Source organism: Ochotona princeps, chromosome 22, assembly GCF_030435755.1.
Source record: "Ochotona princeps isolate mOchPri1 chromosome 22, mOchPri1.hap1, whole genome shotgun sequence".
NCBI classification, from domain to species: domain Eukaryota; kingdom Metazoa; phylum Chordata; class Mammalia; order Lagomorpha; family Ochotonidae; genus Ochotona; species Ochotona princeps.
Window position 1 is genome coordinate 23371632 of NC_080853.1, and position 15666 is coordinate 23387297.

General features: G+C 46.1%; 1 protein-coding gene across 2 annotated transcripts in view; it reads right to left on the reverse strand.

The window, feature by feature from the left end:
- XRN2 (5'-3' exoribonuclease 2) overlaps positions 1-6792 on the reverse strand; it is a 69389-nt gene extending 62597 nt beyond the window's left edge. Inside the window, exon 1 of one of the 2 annotated variants that reach the window (XM_004585646.2) lies at positions 6561-6792. In XM_004585646.2, coding sequence (XP_004585703.2) covers positions 6561-6635 — 75 coding nt within the window. In that variant the 5' untranslated portion in view covers positions 6636-6792. Of the gene's footprint in view, positions 1-2645; positions 2729-6560 lie in introns of those variants that run through there. The other variant, XM_012927180.2, reaches the window with a different exon arrangement.
- Positions 6793-15666: the final 8874 nt, after the last annotated feature.

Consider the following 15666-nt stretch of genomic DNA (forward strand, 5'->3'; position numbering starts at 1 on the left):
TGACCAACAAACTACGGTAAGTCTGACACTGGAATGTGAGACACAGTTGAGTCTTGAATTAGCGATCAGTCCCGATGAGGCCTGACTCCCCAGGAGCTACAAGGCACACAGAGCCCTGTCAGGGTAAATACACATGCAAGGGAAGCACAGAGCAAAGCAAGGGAACAATGGACACAGATTTCAGGAGAATAAACTATTATCTTTGAGAGAGGGGGAAGAATGAGAACAGGCTTCACTTCTTATTTGAGGAATGGGAGGATGGAGAGGAAAAAAACTAACCGGGATTTAAGGGACAGAAAAGAAGCCATTAGGCATTGTTCTGTACACATATGCTGCAAATTAGGAAGGAGGATTACCAGAGACAGAAGGCAGAGTGAGTGGAAAAGAAAGCAGGAGACCAATTCTGAGCATCTATGGGAGAAGACAACACTATGACCTCCAAACGCCACAAAGGCAAGTTCACTGCCTCTCCAGCTAACCCCTATAGCCCTAGGTCCTCTCAGGAAAATCAAGATTCATTTTTTTGTGCCATCCAATAGAACTCTACTTACAAACACTAAAGGTAACTAGCAATCCACCCCCTGCTCTAGTTTCTAGCACAGCCTTGGGTATATTATAGTTCTTCAAGAAATATCAAGTATGGCTTCAAGGGAATTTCTGCTTCCACTACTCAGAAAGGAAGATGCATCGGTGGGTCCTAATTTTGAGACCGAGCACCAAACATTCCAATTAAGAGAACTTAACACATTTTCCCCTCAAGAGTACTGTGGATGTATTATATACTTTATTGTGTAAATTTAGACTTGCTTTAAGAAGAGATTTTCATGTTCAATAAAGCAATTCATTCCTCAAAAGCCTTGTGAAACACTATACCGATGTGCTGCCTACTGGATTAAAGAGGAATCATTAATCAGTCAAAAGGCAGCTGGAATGAGAGCTATCTTGAGCCCTAAAACCAATTTATGTCAGATAATAACATTTCATTATTTTGGGGGTTCCCCAGATGACACATTTGAGCACACACTTCAGTTTTCCCCTTCTATCCCAAAACCACATGAAAGACTCAATAAACAAACAAAAATAATTGCATAACTATGCTGGGAACCAGAAGGTATAACCTTTGGCAATTGAAAAATCGTAAGGGAATCAACAGTTCTGGCAAAAGATGGCGTGCAGCAGCTGCAGCCTGGGAGAGCAGGTAAGCCTCCCGCCAGAGGCAAGCAAGGCAGGACTCCGCTAGGGAGGGGCTCCAGGAACCGCCTGTGGACAGTCCAGCAGTGCAGGATCAGCTGCTCTGGCTCCTCCCTCACTCTCTCAGAACCAGGTCTCAGGCAACTTGAAACCAGTATTCCCAAAGAATGTGGGGACCTGGGTTAAAAAGCTAGAAATTCCTGGGAGAAACAGAAAACACTTCTCCTGATAAGGCTGCCAGCCAAAGAAGTCGTGTCTAGCACAAAGCACACTCCACTACTCCACGGGAAAGGAATTACACATCCCAAATAGGCGCCCGGATATTTTTACACAGAAAGATGCCAAAAAATTAAAGATACATAAAATCTTTGAAGAAGCAAAGATAAAAACAAAAAGATGCCAAAGCCCTCAACAGATGTCAAAACACAGACAGTACTTAAATGCTGTGCTTTTGCACCTCCTCACATGGTATTTTCTCCTTCCCATCAAGTTGAAAACTTTCATTTTTTAAATTTGCCTTAAAACAGCCTGGAACAACTGAAAAGTACTGTTTAAAAGTGTGGGTAACCACAAAGGAGACCCAGAAGAAGCTCCTGGCTCCTGGCTACGGATGAGCTCAGCTTCAGCCGCTGCAGCCGCTTGGGGAGTGAATCAACAGATGGAAGATCTTCCTCTCTGTCTCTCCTCCTCTCTGTACATCTGACTTCCTAATAAAAGTAAATAAATGTTTAAAAAAAAGTATGGATAATATTCTGGGGAGAATAACCAAAAGGTTAATGAAAATTACTGTATCTTTACCTAAAAGTTGACATAGCTGCCATTTGAGAATGCTAGAGCATGATCCATGTTTAAATTGTATGCCTATTAGATCTTCATTTATACAGTGCTGGTGAACAAGGACTGGTAATCATCATTAACATGTATGGAGTACTTAAAGTGCAAACAGCACTCTTCTATGGGCTTCTTACTCAGGGATTATTCTATTCTGCAGTAAAACAACTTCACAGTCCACCCAGATTCAATGGGGTATGTGCCAAAGACTCAGACAAGCACTATGGAGTATACTTCTAGATGTGTGAAATTGGTTCCCCTGTTCTAAAGCATCAAAGCTCATCAAAGACCAAGTTCCAATATGGCAGGGACCCCAGACTGATCAGCCACCCAACAAAACTGGAGAAATCCACTTTAAAAACAGAAACATTTAAAGTCTTTGGAAATCATTCTCAGACAACAAACTAATCATGAAAACATATATAAGTGTGTAGGAATGAGTTCCAATTGCAAAAGAACAGAGCAAGGTTGAAACCTCAAGGCATTCCTCAGCATAGTTAAAGCTGTGTGAAGCAGCAAGTGGGAGGTTTGCAGGCTAACAGGTTTGTAGAAAAGAACTGAAGAATTAGTCAGCTAGGAGCAGCCCTCCAGTGTGCCGATGGGCACAAACGCCCAACACTGACCTCACAAACCAATCTGAAGAGAAACTGATGCTCCAGGGCCTTGCCGAAATAGGAGAACAAGGGACACACTGCTGAAGTTCAGCAGCTTCCCGTGCTGAGGAAGAGAGCCCTGCTAGTACCACTGTTAACTGCTGAATGCCCACACTGGAACTCCTGAAGCTCCTGACTCAACAATGGGGAAACACATTCCACTAAAACAATGTAGCCAGGAAACGGGCAAATAACAACACATGGAGGCCATGCGGGCCCAGTAACCTAAGCTGCTATACTACATATTAGCTAAAACGCCCTTTTTCCAACAAAATTATCAGATTCCAAATATAGACACACATAAATAAATACCTAAAATCCATACACCAGGCAAAGGGAAGGCAACAGAAACTGCTTGTCAGCGAAGCAGTAACGAATGGCCAAAGCCTTGGGCCCCCGCACCCAAATGCGAGACTCAGAAGAAGCTCCTGGCTCCTGCATTTGGATTGGCTCAGCTCCAGCCATTGCAGTCTCTTGAGGAGTGAACCAGCAGATGGAAGATCTTTCTGTCTCTCCTTCCCCCTGTAAATCTGATCTGCTTTTCCACTAAAAATAATAATAAAAGACTCCTCCTTGGTAGGTCTTCCCCTCATCCCAGCTAGGGCCAGTCCCAGCTGCCCTGCAGGTTCCCCTTCTCACCAACCAAGGGAGACAGCAGCAATGGACCAGCGGCTCTGGAGCTGGAGCTGGGCCGGTTAGTTTTACGCTCCTGCTCTAGCCAGGCCCACTTCAGCTGCGTGGGAATTTGAGAAGCAACTAGCACAGAGAAGATCTCTCTTTCTCTATCTCTGAAATAAATTTGTCAATGAAAACAAGTAAACCAGTGTAGGAGGACAAGTGTATGAAGGAAAGAGGTAAAAAAAATAAGTCAAGAAATCATCATGGAGCAGTGTCTGATACTAAAAGCCATTAGATTCTAGACTTCAAATTTGTACCTACATGCATAATCATGAAAGTGTACGACATCAAGGAAAATACCTTTCAAACTTAAGATTGAAAACCTGATGACACAAAAGAACGAGAGTAGAAGATTGTAACAATAGAGAGCATGAACTTCCCACAAATACTCTGACAATGTGACTGGTTACTCAACGCTTTTGAGTTTCACTTACCCCACCAGTGATATAACAATGAAAATAGTAGTCATGTGGTTCCAGCAAGTTTTCATTCGAAACTGTGATCAAAACAGGACCGTGCTTGGTACAGTGCCTCTGGCTGTCGGGAGCACCGCACGTGTGCCCTAAGATGGCACTGAGACCTCTCCTCCCCCCGGAGCTTGGCGGTACACAGGTTTCAGGAAGTGCCTTCTGATTGGCCCGTAGCTGCATGCTTAGCACGTGTGCTACGCGTGATCAGAGCCATGATTGGCGTGCCTGCCGCGTGCATCGGTGACCTTTAAGCTGATTGGACTAGGATTGTATTTAGCGGTGGGGGTTTCAGGAAGAAGCGGGCCAGGACAGGAAGACGGAGATGGACGGACGGACAGAAGAAGACTAGGGGCAACGAGGAGACTGGGAAAGGAAGCAGAGAGAGGCGGAAGAAAAACGGGAGGTACGGGAGGTAGTAGAAGTCCAGTCGACCGGCTGGGAAATTGACTGCTTGGAAAAATAAAGTTCCTTAAGAAACAGAGCCTGGAGTGTCGGGTGAATTCTTTTGCAGGATGGAAGACCCCGACATCTGGCATGGTAACTTCAGGCATCGAACATTTAATCATGAATTAAATGAACAAGTCACAGGCTCATTGAACTTGTTATGAATAATACTAGCTGATTTAAACAAACAAACAAACAAACAAACAAACAAAACCAGTAGGTAGGAGCTGGTGCTGTGGCATAATGGTAAGCTACCACCTGCTATGCCAGCATCCTATACCGGCAGGGTTCAAGTCCTGACTGCTCCACTTTCCAGCCAGCTTCCTGCTAAAGCCCATGGGAAAGCAACGGAAGATGGTCCAATTCCAAAGGTCCCTGCAGCCATAAGGGACACACAGACAGCTTCAGACTCCTAGTTTCGGCACAGCCTAACCCTGGCTGCTCCAGCAATCTGGAGAGTGAACCAGCAGATGGAAGCTCTGTCTCCACTGCTCGCTCTCTCCACATTTCAGAAAATCGTGGGGGGGGGGGAGCATTTTTTTTTATCTTTGAACTCCATTCTTAATTAGCTAATTAATGATCATTCTTGTGTATCAGGGCAGAATGAAAGCATCTGAAGCCACCGAAAGAGCCAGAAAATGGGCCTCTGAAACAGCATTTCTTAAAAAGTCAACTGAGAATGAGAAACAAACGAAGGAGTTAAGCCAGGGAAGAGAATGCTGGAAAACAGTGTCACTAAAAAAGGAAGTTTAAGATTTATTCTATTTCTACTTGAAAGACAAAGTTACACAGAGGAGACAGACAGAGAGATCTTCCATTGCCTAGCCAACTCCCCAAATAGCTGTCAAGCCAGAACTGAGCAGATCTGAAGCCAGGAGCTTCTTCCCCGCCTCCCATGTGGATCTAGAGTCCCAAGGCTTTGGGGCCATCCTCGGCCGCCTTCCCAAGCCTAAATCAAGGAGCTGGATGGGAAACACAGCAGCCAGGACAGACCAGTGACCACGGGGGATGCAGGTATGGCAGGCTGAGGTGTAGCCTACCTTGCTACAGGGTTGACTCAGAAAAAAAAATTTTTTTTAAAGGAAGCTTATCAGCAAGTCTATAAAATTACCAGACTAAGTGCAAGAGAAATAAAGACAAAGAGAACTTGTAAGGAGAGAAAACACAACTAGATCACTGCGGCGACAACAATCCCAGCACCTCGCTTGGCAGAGCCGACAACCAATCTGCACAAAGCCCCACCAAGCTTAACTGGATGCCAACGATTTACAACAGGTGACCAGGCAGATGAGCATGGCAAAGCGCAGTGTGGACAAGGCACATCACCCTCTCAAAGCAGGACTTTGCGCAATCCACAGACACACCAAGAAAAGAAATAAAAAGCTACTTATTGTATTAGAGAGATGGCTGAGCTGAATAAGGGCCTCAAGCTCAACAGGTAAGCACATAACTGACGCACCAAGTAATTTAGACAAAAAGGAAAGCAGTAAAGAAACGGAGAAACGGGCCAGGAAGGTGTGAGACAGGTACAGTGGGCTGACTTACACTCTTAAACAAAAAACTTAAGTTTGTCGTTAAAAACAAAAAAACCAGGGATGGGTGAGCACAACATTCACATTAGGCTTCTGCTTTCTCCTTGGGCAAGGGCCTGCAAAGTTTTTTTTTTTTTTTTAATATCCACTTTCTCTCACCAATTCGTGCAAAAGAGCCTGTCACAAGGACACCCCAGAAGAGGGGAACATCCCCCCCAAGAACTCTGTCCGATTCAGAAAGCCCAAGTCAAGGGTACACAAGTCGGGAGACAAAACCGCCAGCAACAGTTAGAAAACCCAGCGCTCAGGGGCCTCCCGGCGGGCTGGGCAGCGGGGGTCACGCGGGGCCCCTCACCTCGGGCGCCCCGAGAGCCGACCGAGCACCCGCACACACCGCCCGGTCGACGAGCCGGCAGCCTCCGCTGTCCACGGCGGGATCCGCACCCGCGTCCAGTCGGCGGCCGGCCCGCCCCTGTCTGCCGGGGGGGCCCTCCCAGCGAGAACCCCAAAACTGCGCGGTCCCGGGAGGAAACAAAGCCGTGGGCGGGGCCTTCCGGGAAATTAAAAAAAAGAAAGAAAAGGCGGGCCGGGGAAGGCGCCGCTGCGCGGGCAGCTCTGCGGCGGCCCGGCCCGCGAGCCCGGGCGCCGGGGTCCTCCGCGGGATTCCCGCTACAGGCTCCCCCGGGGGCCCCGAGGACCGCGGCCTAGGCTCGCTGGGCAGCCCCGGGCTCCCGCGAGACGGCCGCCCGGCGCTCGCTCACCTTCTCTTCCACGCAGTTGACAATGATGGACGGGTACTTGCGGCTCAGCCAGCGGAAGAAGGCCGGGACTCCCATGGCGGCGGCGGCGGCGCTGCCCGGGACAGCTCGGGGAAACTCGGGGGAACTCCGGGCAGCGTAGCCCGAGAGACAGACGGCCACCGACACCGGCACTTCCTACCACGTGCGCCAGTGACCGGAAGTGATGTCACGGCGCCAGCGCCGCAGGGGAAGCCGGGAAGGAGACCTCTCTGGGTTGATGGTTGAGGGGTCGGCGTTGGTTCTGGCTGGGCCGCTTGCGGGTGGACCAGAGGGTGAAGGATGCTTGGTACGCGCGCTCCGAGTGGCCGCCGGTCCCGGAGTGCGATGCCGAGCCGTTCCCCCGGTCCTAGGGCTTTCTGGAGCAGGACGCCTCCCACTCAGCCCAAGTCAGCCGGTTGTTTGGGGGCGGGTTTGTTTGTTTGCTGGTGGTTGTTTTCAGGAGCGTGTCTTGGAGCCGGCGCTGTGGCGGTTCGGGTCCCGGCTGCTCCCTGCCAGCCTGTGGCCTGGGAGAGCCGCGGAGGACGGCCCAAGTGTCTGGGCTTCTGCACCCACGTACATTCCTGAAAGAAACTCCTGCCTTCAGATTTCAGCTGTGGCTGTTGCAAAGATTTTGAGGAGTGAACCAGCGGCTGTAAGATCTTTATATCTCTCCTCTCTGGCTTTCCAATAAAAAGAAATCAACCTTGGGCTTGGCGGCGTGGCCTAGTGGCTAAGGTCCTCGCCTTGATCCCATATGGCCGCTGGTTCTAATCCCGGCAGCTCCACTTCCTCTCTGTCTCTCCTCCTCTTAGTGTATCTGACTTTGTAATAAAAATAAAATAAATCTTTAAAAAAAAAATAAATCAACCTTTTAAAAATGTGTTGTCTCTTCTTTTCGTGTCCATTCCTTACTAGAGTAGCACCGAAGAACTCCCTCGTTATTTCCATTTCCTGGTTTGTTCCTGGTTGGTGCCTCCCAGCAGGCACAGGTCTACGGTACTGACAGCTGGTGAGTGGCAAGAACTCTAATTACTGATTAGAACTTGGGTGGCATTGAGTGCCGGGTTCAGCCACACCACGGGTTAGTGTCACCCTGGCTGCTGGCCTCCCTCTCCGGCGGTTAAGGGGCTCTTGCAGCGTGCGCTGGGACTATGGCATTAACCATCCTGTAAGGCTACCCCGTGTGACACATGCGGGGAGTCCAGTTGGAGCAACCATTCGCTTCCTTCTTTGCTTTCTGGTGGTTTCACGTGGTTACAGCACGGGGTAAACGAGGTGTGGAAGAGGAGGCAGTTCCTGTCCGTCTATCCAAGCCTGCCAGGCTCTGGCTCTGGAATCCCCTCGTAGCTGGACAAATCACTGAATCCTGAAGGCTCACCTCGAGAGCCTCTAGGAAAGTATTCTTGGGTCGGCGGCGTGGCCTAGAGGCTAAAGTCCTCGACTTGAATGCGCCAGGATCCCATATGGGCACCGGTTCTAATCCCGACAGCTCCACTTCCCATCCAGCTCCCTGCTTGTGGCCTGGGAAGGCCCAATGCATTGGGACACTGCACCCACGTGGGAGACCTGGAACAGGTTCCTGGTCCCGGCATCGGATCGGCACAACACCGGCCCGTTGCGGCTCACTTGGGGAGTGAATCATCGGACGGAAGATCTTCCTCTCTGTCTCTCCTCTGTGTATATCTGTCTGTAATAAAATAAATAATATCTTTAAAAAAAAAAAGTATTCTTGCCTCTCTGGCAGACAATATTCATCACCTCCTTCCCCTGTGGTCTGATGACATGTTACTGGGTGTGCATGTTCTAGTCACCCCTACATTTTACTTAAAGGTAACTAGAACTATCCCAGAGGTTTACATCGACAGTTTAAAAAAGTTCCTCCTGTGACCCAGAAGCAGCTGCTCCTCTGACAAATACCCGGTTCCACAGGGAGCTGCCGGCTGCATCCTTACACGCATTGTAAGCATACACAGGTCATCGAAGCACGGATAGCGCAGTCATTGAGATCCTTGCCCAACATTTTTAGAACTTTGGACCTTACAGACCGTTAGGCAGTCCCTCCCAAGAGTTAGGAGGCCAGAAGAGAAGGCTTGGCTCTTGCCCAGGTGTGATGGGAGGAGCAATGGCAAGTCCCTGGTTTCAGCAGTTTTTGAACTCCACTGAAATCTTTGTTCTGCTATTGGGTTAGCAAGGCTGTTCCTTGATTTCATGAGCCGATGAAAACTTCTGCCCTAGGCAGATTTCACTGGAGCTCCCACTCCTTTGAAAGGAAAGAAATCTCCCATCCCACTCCCTTCCCCATCCCCATCCTCACACACACCAAAAAACAAACAAAAAGTTGGAAAATTTAGGGAGTACAGAGTTTAATTCTTCTGGGCAAGTTTGCAAAGACCTAAAAATGAAGCTTTGGGTGCTCAGGGAAGGGAATGATGAAAAGCAGATCCCTTCCTCAGCCTGATATGTCAAACTGATGTTTGATGTGGCCTTTCTTGCCTTTTTTAAAGGTTTATTTAATTATTTTTAATTTTCTTCAAAATAATTTTTTCTTGTTTCTTCACTGACACATAGGTCGTACAGTAGCATCATTTTCTTCAGAAGTGTTTTTGATCTTCATTTCTTCAGTGACACATTGCTCATTCATAACATGTTATGTAAGTTCATGTTGTTGTAACCTTGAAACATCCCCTATGATGAAAATATTAGTAATCTACAATACCCCTGTATTTCATGAATGGTAATGAGGTGGAAACACAATGAGATTACAAACACTAATGTGTGGTTAAATTTTGTTTCAAATAAACACAATTATTTTTTAAAATACATTTAAAATTTTATTTATTTATTTATTTACTTATTTATTCAACAGAAAGAAAGATCTGCTGGTTCACTCCCCAACTGGCCACAATTATCACAGCTGACCAATCAAAAGGCAGGAGCCAGGAGTTTCCTCTCAGTCTCCCACATGGGTGCAAGATCCCAAGGTTTTGGCCTGTCCTCTACTGCTTCCCCGGATCACAAGCAGAGAGCTGGATAGAAAGTGGAGCAGTCGGGATAGGAACTGGTGTCCATATGGGATGCTGGTGCATGCAAGGCAAGGATTTAGCCCCTGAGCCATCATGCTGGGTTCTGATGTGGGGCTTTTTTAGGGAAATCAAATAAGAGAATGAATCTCGCGATTGGGATCCCCCGGGTCTAGACCATGGTTGGGCAACCTCATAGCGTCCATGAAGCCAAAGTGAGGAGATTTTAGGAGTGTTAACACAGACTTGGGACTTCTGCAGGCAAGGAAACCAGAGGTTTTTGAAACATTTTTGCCTACACTTCAACAGGCCAGTAAAGGCTGTCACCCAACATCTAGATTACATGAATGTGAAGAATATTATGAGGGGCCTGGCATTGTGGTGTAGCAGGTGGGACCACTACCGGCAGCACCAGTATCCCATATGTGCTCCTGTTCACGTCCTGCCTGCTCCACGTCCAGTCCGGCTTCCTGCTTGGATTCCTGAGAAAGCAGTGGAGGATGGTTCAGGCGTTTGGGGTAGTGCTCCCATGTGGGCGATCCAGAGCAGGCTCCCGGGTTCAGATCCACCCAGCTCCAGCCACTGCAGCCGTTTGGAGAGTGAGCCAGCAGATGCACGATCTCTCTGTTCCTCTCTCTCTGCAAGTTTATCTTTCAAATGAATAAAGCAAATTTTTGAAAAGAATAGTTTGAAGGCCAGAGGCAAGGGCTCAGTGTCTAAATACTCTCCTTGCACATGCTGGAATCCCATTTGAATTCCAGTTCATGTCCTGGCTGCTCCACTTCCAACCCAGTTCTTCTTTGTGGCCTGGAACAGCAGTAGAGGATGGCCCAAAACTTGGGACCCTGTACCCACATAGGAGACCTGGAGGAAGCTGTTGGCCCAGGTTTCAGATCGGCTCAGGTCTGGCTATTGTGGCCATTTGCAGAGTGAAACAGTGGATGGAAGATTGTTCCCTGTCTCCCCTTCTCTCTGTAAATCTGATCTACCTTTCCAATTAAAATATTTTAATAAATTGTAACACCTAATTATTTTCATCGACTTGACCAGGCCACAGGATGCACAGATACATTTGGACTAGTATTATTTTGTGTGTTGGGTGAGGACATTTTTGAACAAGAGTAATGTGTTCAAGCAGAGCAGGTTGCTGTCTATATTTGGACAAGCGTCAGTCAGTTGAAAGCACAGGTGGACACGAAGCCTGGGCAAGAGGGGCTCCTCCGGCTGCCCTTGAGTTTCATCTGTGCTCTTCTCTCCCAGGAGGTCCTGAACATGCCAATTCCCACTGCAGTTTTGAATTTGCAGGTCTCTATAATGGTGTGGCAAATCTCTATGTTTTGAAGATACTTCAAAAAAAAAATCATGCACAAATATAACTTTTAAATAATAAAAATTTCCATGAATTTGTGAATACCCTGAATATAATCTCTACAGTATTATATGTATATTATATATACTTTAGGGACTCTGTGTTCTCTGGAGAATTTTATCACAGTAGTTTTATTTACATGCAAATTGTCATGAGCTTTTGCTATTCCCTGCAGAAGAAGCCACAATTTAGAGTTGCTTCCCAATTCAAAATCAGTTTTTTCTTGAGCTAAATGGAGAAGTTCTCTGCAGAGTTTTGTGTTTAATCCAAATAAAACAAGTTTTAGGACCTAGAAATCAATAGCCTTTGTCAGTGGGAACATGCTGTTTAATCATAAAATAAAGTTTATGAAACTATAACACAGTAAAAGTATTGGTAAAGGAATAGGCAGTAGGCAAATGGGGGTCCCACATAGACTGAAAAAAACAACAGCTGTTGAACAGTTGGAAAGTGGGAAAGGGTTACTTTTTTTTTTTTTTACAAACTGACACTGCTACCTTTATTTATGGGGAAAGCATGAACAGCCTGCCTAGACCTTTGAAAAGAACCTCCTGTTTCATTACGGTTGTAAATATGAATGACAGAGTTATAATACTTTAGAAGATACAGATGTGGGGCCAGCGCCTTGGCTTAACCTGCCAATCCTCCACCTCCAAGCACCAGCGTATAGACACCAGTTCATGTCCCAGCTGCTTATCCCCACCCAACTGCCTGCCTGTGGCCTGGGAAGGCGGTAGAGGATGGCCCAAAGCCTTGGGACCCTGCCTGCATGTGGGAGACCCAGAAGAAGTTCCTGGCTGCTGTTTTCAGATCAGCTCAGCTCTGGCCATTGATGGCATTTGGGGAGTGAACTAGTGGATGAACGATCTTTCTCGTTCTCCTTCTCTCTGTAAATCTTTCTAATAAAAATAAATTAATTTAAAAAAAGATACAGAGGCGCATGGCAAGGAAGTGGAAGATGACTCAAGTACTCGGGGCCCCCTACCACCCCTATGGGATTCCAGATGGCATTCCTGGCCCCCACTTCAGCCTGGTGCAACATTTGCCGAGTAAACCAACAGCTTGATACACTCACTTGCTCTCCCTCTCCCTCCCAGATCTTTCCCTCCCCCCCTCTCACTCTGGCATGCTGCCTTTCAGAAAAATTAATAAATAGTCTTTTAACAAAAAGATTTATTTTTTATTTTATTGCAAAGTCAGATATACAGAGAGGAGGGGAGACAGAGAGGCAGATATTCTGTCTGATGATTCCCCAAGTGACCGCAACAGCTGGTGCTGAGCCAATCCGAAGCCAGGAGTCAGGAGCTACCTCCAGGTCTCTCACGTGGGTGCAGGGTCCCAATGCCTTGGGCCATCCTTGACCGCTTTTTCCAGACCACAAGCAGGGAGCTAGATGGGAAGCGGAGCTGCTGGGATTAGAACCGGCGCCCATATGGAATCCAGGCACCCTCAAGATGAGGACTTAGACTGCTAGGCCATGGTGCCGGGCCCCAATAGGTAACCTTTAAAAAATATTTATTTACTTGAAAGTCAGAGTGAGAAAGAGGTTTTTCATCCTCTGGTTTCCTGCCCAAATGGCTACAGTGACCAGGGCTGGGCCAGTCCAAAATCAGGAACCAGGAGCTTCTTCCCAGTCTCCTATATGGCTGCAGGACCCAAGGACTTGGGTGACCCTCAGCTGCCTTCCTAGGCCATAAGCAGGGAGCTGGGTCAGATGTGGAACAGCTGGGACATGAATTGGCGCCCATATGGAATTTCAACGCTACAGGCAGGAACTTTAAGAGCTATGCTGCAATAACAGTACCTAAATAAATCTTCAAAAATATACATGTATATAGGAAAACCTATATATATACAACCCTGCCTGTTACAACCATCTAGGGGGTGAACCAGCAGATAAAAGATCCTATTAACTCTGACTTTCAAATAAATCTTTAAAAAAATTTAAAAAGGAAAGAAAGGATGGCCCATATGGATTAGTTCATAGCAAATACACTGTCTTGTCAAACTTTCAGTGTTTGTCCAACAAATTGATAGAACTGTTATACTACTATAGTATTAACAATTTTATGATTATTTAAAAAATTATATCCATGAACTTAGACATCTTTTCTTTGAGTGTTGTATGTACTTGTATGTACAGCCCTTGCCTATCTCCCTTCTGGACTAAGATTTTTCTTCCTTTGTTGAGTTCTTTATTTAGTAGAGCCATTAAGCCTTTGACTATAATATGTAAAAATATGTGATCCCAAAATAACTAATGTATTTTTAAATATCCAAGTAATGTAGACAGGTCCTAATTGTCCACACAGGTTCAGGCACACAGGGGAGACTCTGCAACTTGTCTGTTGTTTGAATTTTCTAGCATTAAAATTACTCCTTCATTCCCTGCCTGAAAGCCTGTGGGGCTTTCACTGTGTGCCGCTGGTGGGGCAAATGATCTTTCGTTTTTAGTTTTTCTTTGCCACAAAAGAGGAGAAATGAATGGGGGTGACACTGCCCATGATATTTCCCCAGGCTCTTCGCCACAGTTGTCCTCCAAGCGCACCACCCTTTAACTTCTCCTATCTCCCCACAACTTCCTCCAGGGAGCCCACTGACCCACAACTCCAGACTGTTGGCCTTGTCCCAGCTTCGCAGATGATCCAATTGTGTTTGAAACTGTATCCTAACAGCCTTCCATTCTCGGTTAACAAAACAAAAACAAAACACTTGTCCACTGTTTAAAAAGGTTTCCCATTCTAAGGTCATGATACTCTCTTAAGTACAGTGAGCATATCAGCTCCTGGAAAAATCCTCAATTCAAATAGTTGAGCAAAGCAACAATAAATAGTCTTTCAATTTTGCTGAGTTTAATGCCTTTAGAGTAATACACTGTTGAGAGACCTGCATTGTGGCAAAGTGAGCAAAGCCCCCACCTGCGACTCTGGCATCCCATAAAAAATGCTGGTTCACGTTCTGGCTGCTGCACTTCCAATCCAGCTCCCTGGGAAAGGTAGTGGAGGATGGCCCAGAAGGAGCTCACTGCCACCCATGTGGGAGACCCAGAGGACCTTCCTACCTGGCTACTGCCTGGCTCAGCCCTGGTGGCAATTGTGCTCACTTAGGGGAATGAACCAGCTGATGGAAGAACTTTTTGTCTCTCCCTTTCTCTGTAACTGTGACTTTCAAAATAAATATTTAAAAATAAACTGCTATTGAATTGATCCTAGTCACTTAATTTTTCTCACTTTTTAGCTTGCCCCATCCCTCCAAGCAAGATTCTGCCAATGAATAACTTTTTTTTTTTAAATCTCTCTGTCTCTTCCTCTCTTTGTAACTCTGAATTTCACATAAATAAATCTAAGCGGAAAAAATACTGGACAATTTAATCATCTAGTACAGGCTCTTTTTTTCCTAGACCCTTTTAGGTTGATAGGTGTATAATATCAGGTCTGTTGTCATTCTCTCTAACTTACATTTCTTGCTTATTACCACCTGCTGAGTCCCTATGACTCAAGTCCCTTCCATGTTTTTACTTATTCACATTCTACTTAGAAAGATGGGGCATTTGGCCTAGGAGTTAAGATGCTGGTAGCATGTCCAAGAGCTTGGGTTTGATTCCCGACTCTGGCTCCTGCATCCAGCCTTTTGCTCATGCAGACCACGGGAGGCAATGATGATGTTCAAGTAGTTGGGGTCCTGTCACCCAGATGGGAGAAGCATATTCTTGACCCCTGAGTTCTGCTTCCTGTCCAGACCGGGTTGTTGCAGGCATTTTGAAAGTGGGCCAATGAATGGGGTACGTTGTTCTCTCTCTTCCTCCCTCTAGGATAATAGACAATGCTATTTATCTCTCATTTTTCAAATGTATGGTGAAATTTTCTAGAGCTTCTGATATGCACTATCCTATGCAGATTTCACAAACCAGTTGTTGTCAATTGGTCAGGCATGAGAATGATTTCAAAAAATATAAGACAACTCTAACCTCAGGGCATTTTGTGGATGAGTGTTTCTTGTTGATTATTTTCATAAAACTGTTTCTTTCACTGCCATGTGGTGGGCTTCTTGTTTTTACCTGGCTAGATAAATCAGTGTTCTTAAATGCACTCAGGTTTAACTTCAACTACAAGGAATATTGGTAGATACACTTCGCTTCAATAGAAACTCATAGGAGTCCTAACTGTTTTTTAAGATTGCAAAGACATCCTCAGGGACTAAACTTTGAGAACTTAGAATATAAAACTAGAAATGGGATTCACAGCTTCTGCCTCTAGAACCCATCCAAAACTAAGGTTTCAAATTCTGGGATTTTGATGTATTCAGCTCTTGTCTCATATGGTCCTTGGCACCTAAAACAATGTGGGCTCATGATCACCAAGTGTAACTCACAGACACAAAGGGACAGAGCACTGGTGTGCAAGCAGACAAAACATGCTCATTTACACACCATCCCATCCTTACTGAGCTTCAGGATGCGCTTCAGAAATGCAAATCATTGAAACGTGCATGTTAAAGAGTTTAGTTAGTATGTACTATTGCCATCAAAAGATTACTTAGTGAACTTTCTCAAGGTTCACACCTTAAGCCAACCAAATTCATGGGCTGAGTAGCTTACGTGTGAGGAAGAGGTTGCAGGAGTCAAAATACTTGAAGAAATTTTGGGTTACACTGAACTCAACCATCTTAATTTCTACAACTGTTTTGGACCTTATCTCCC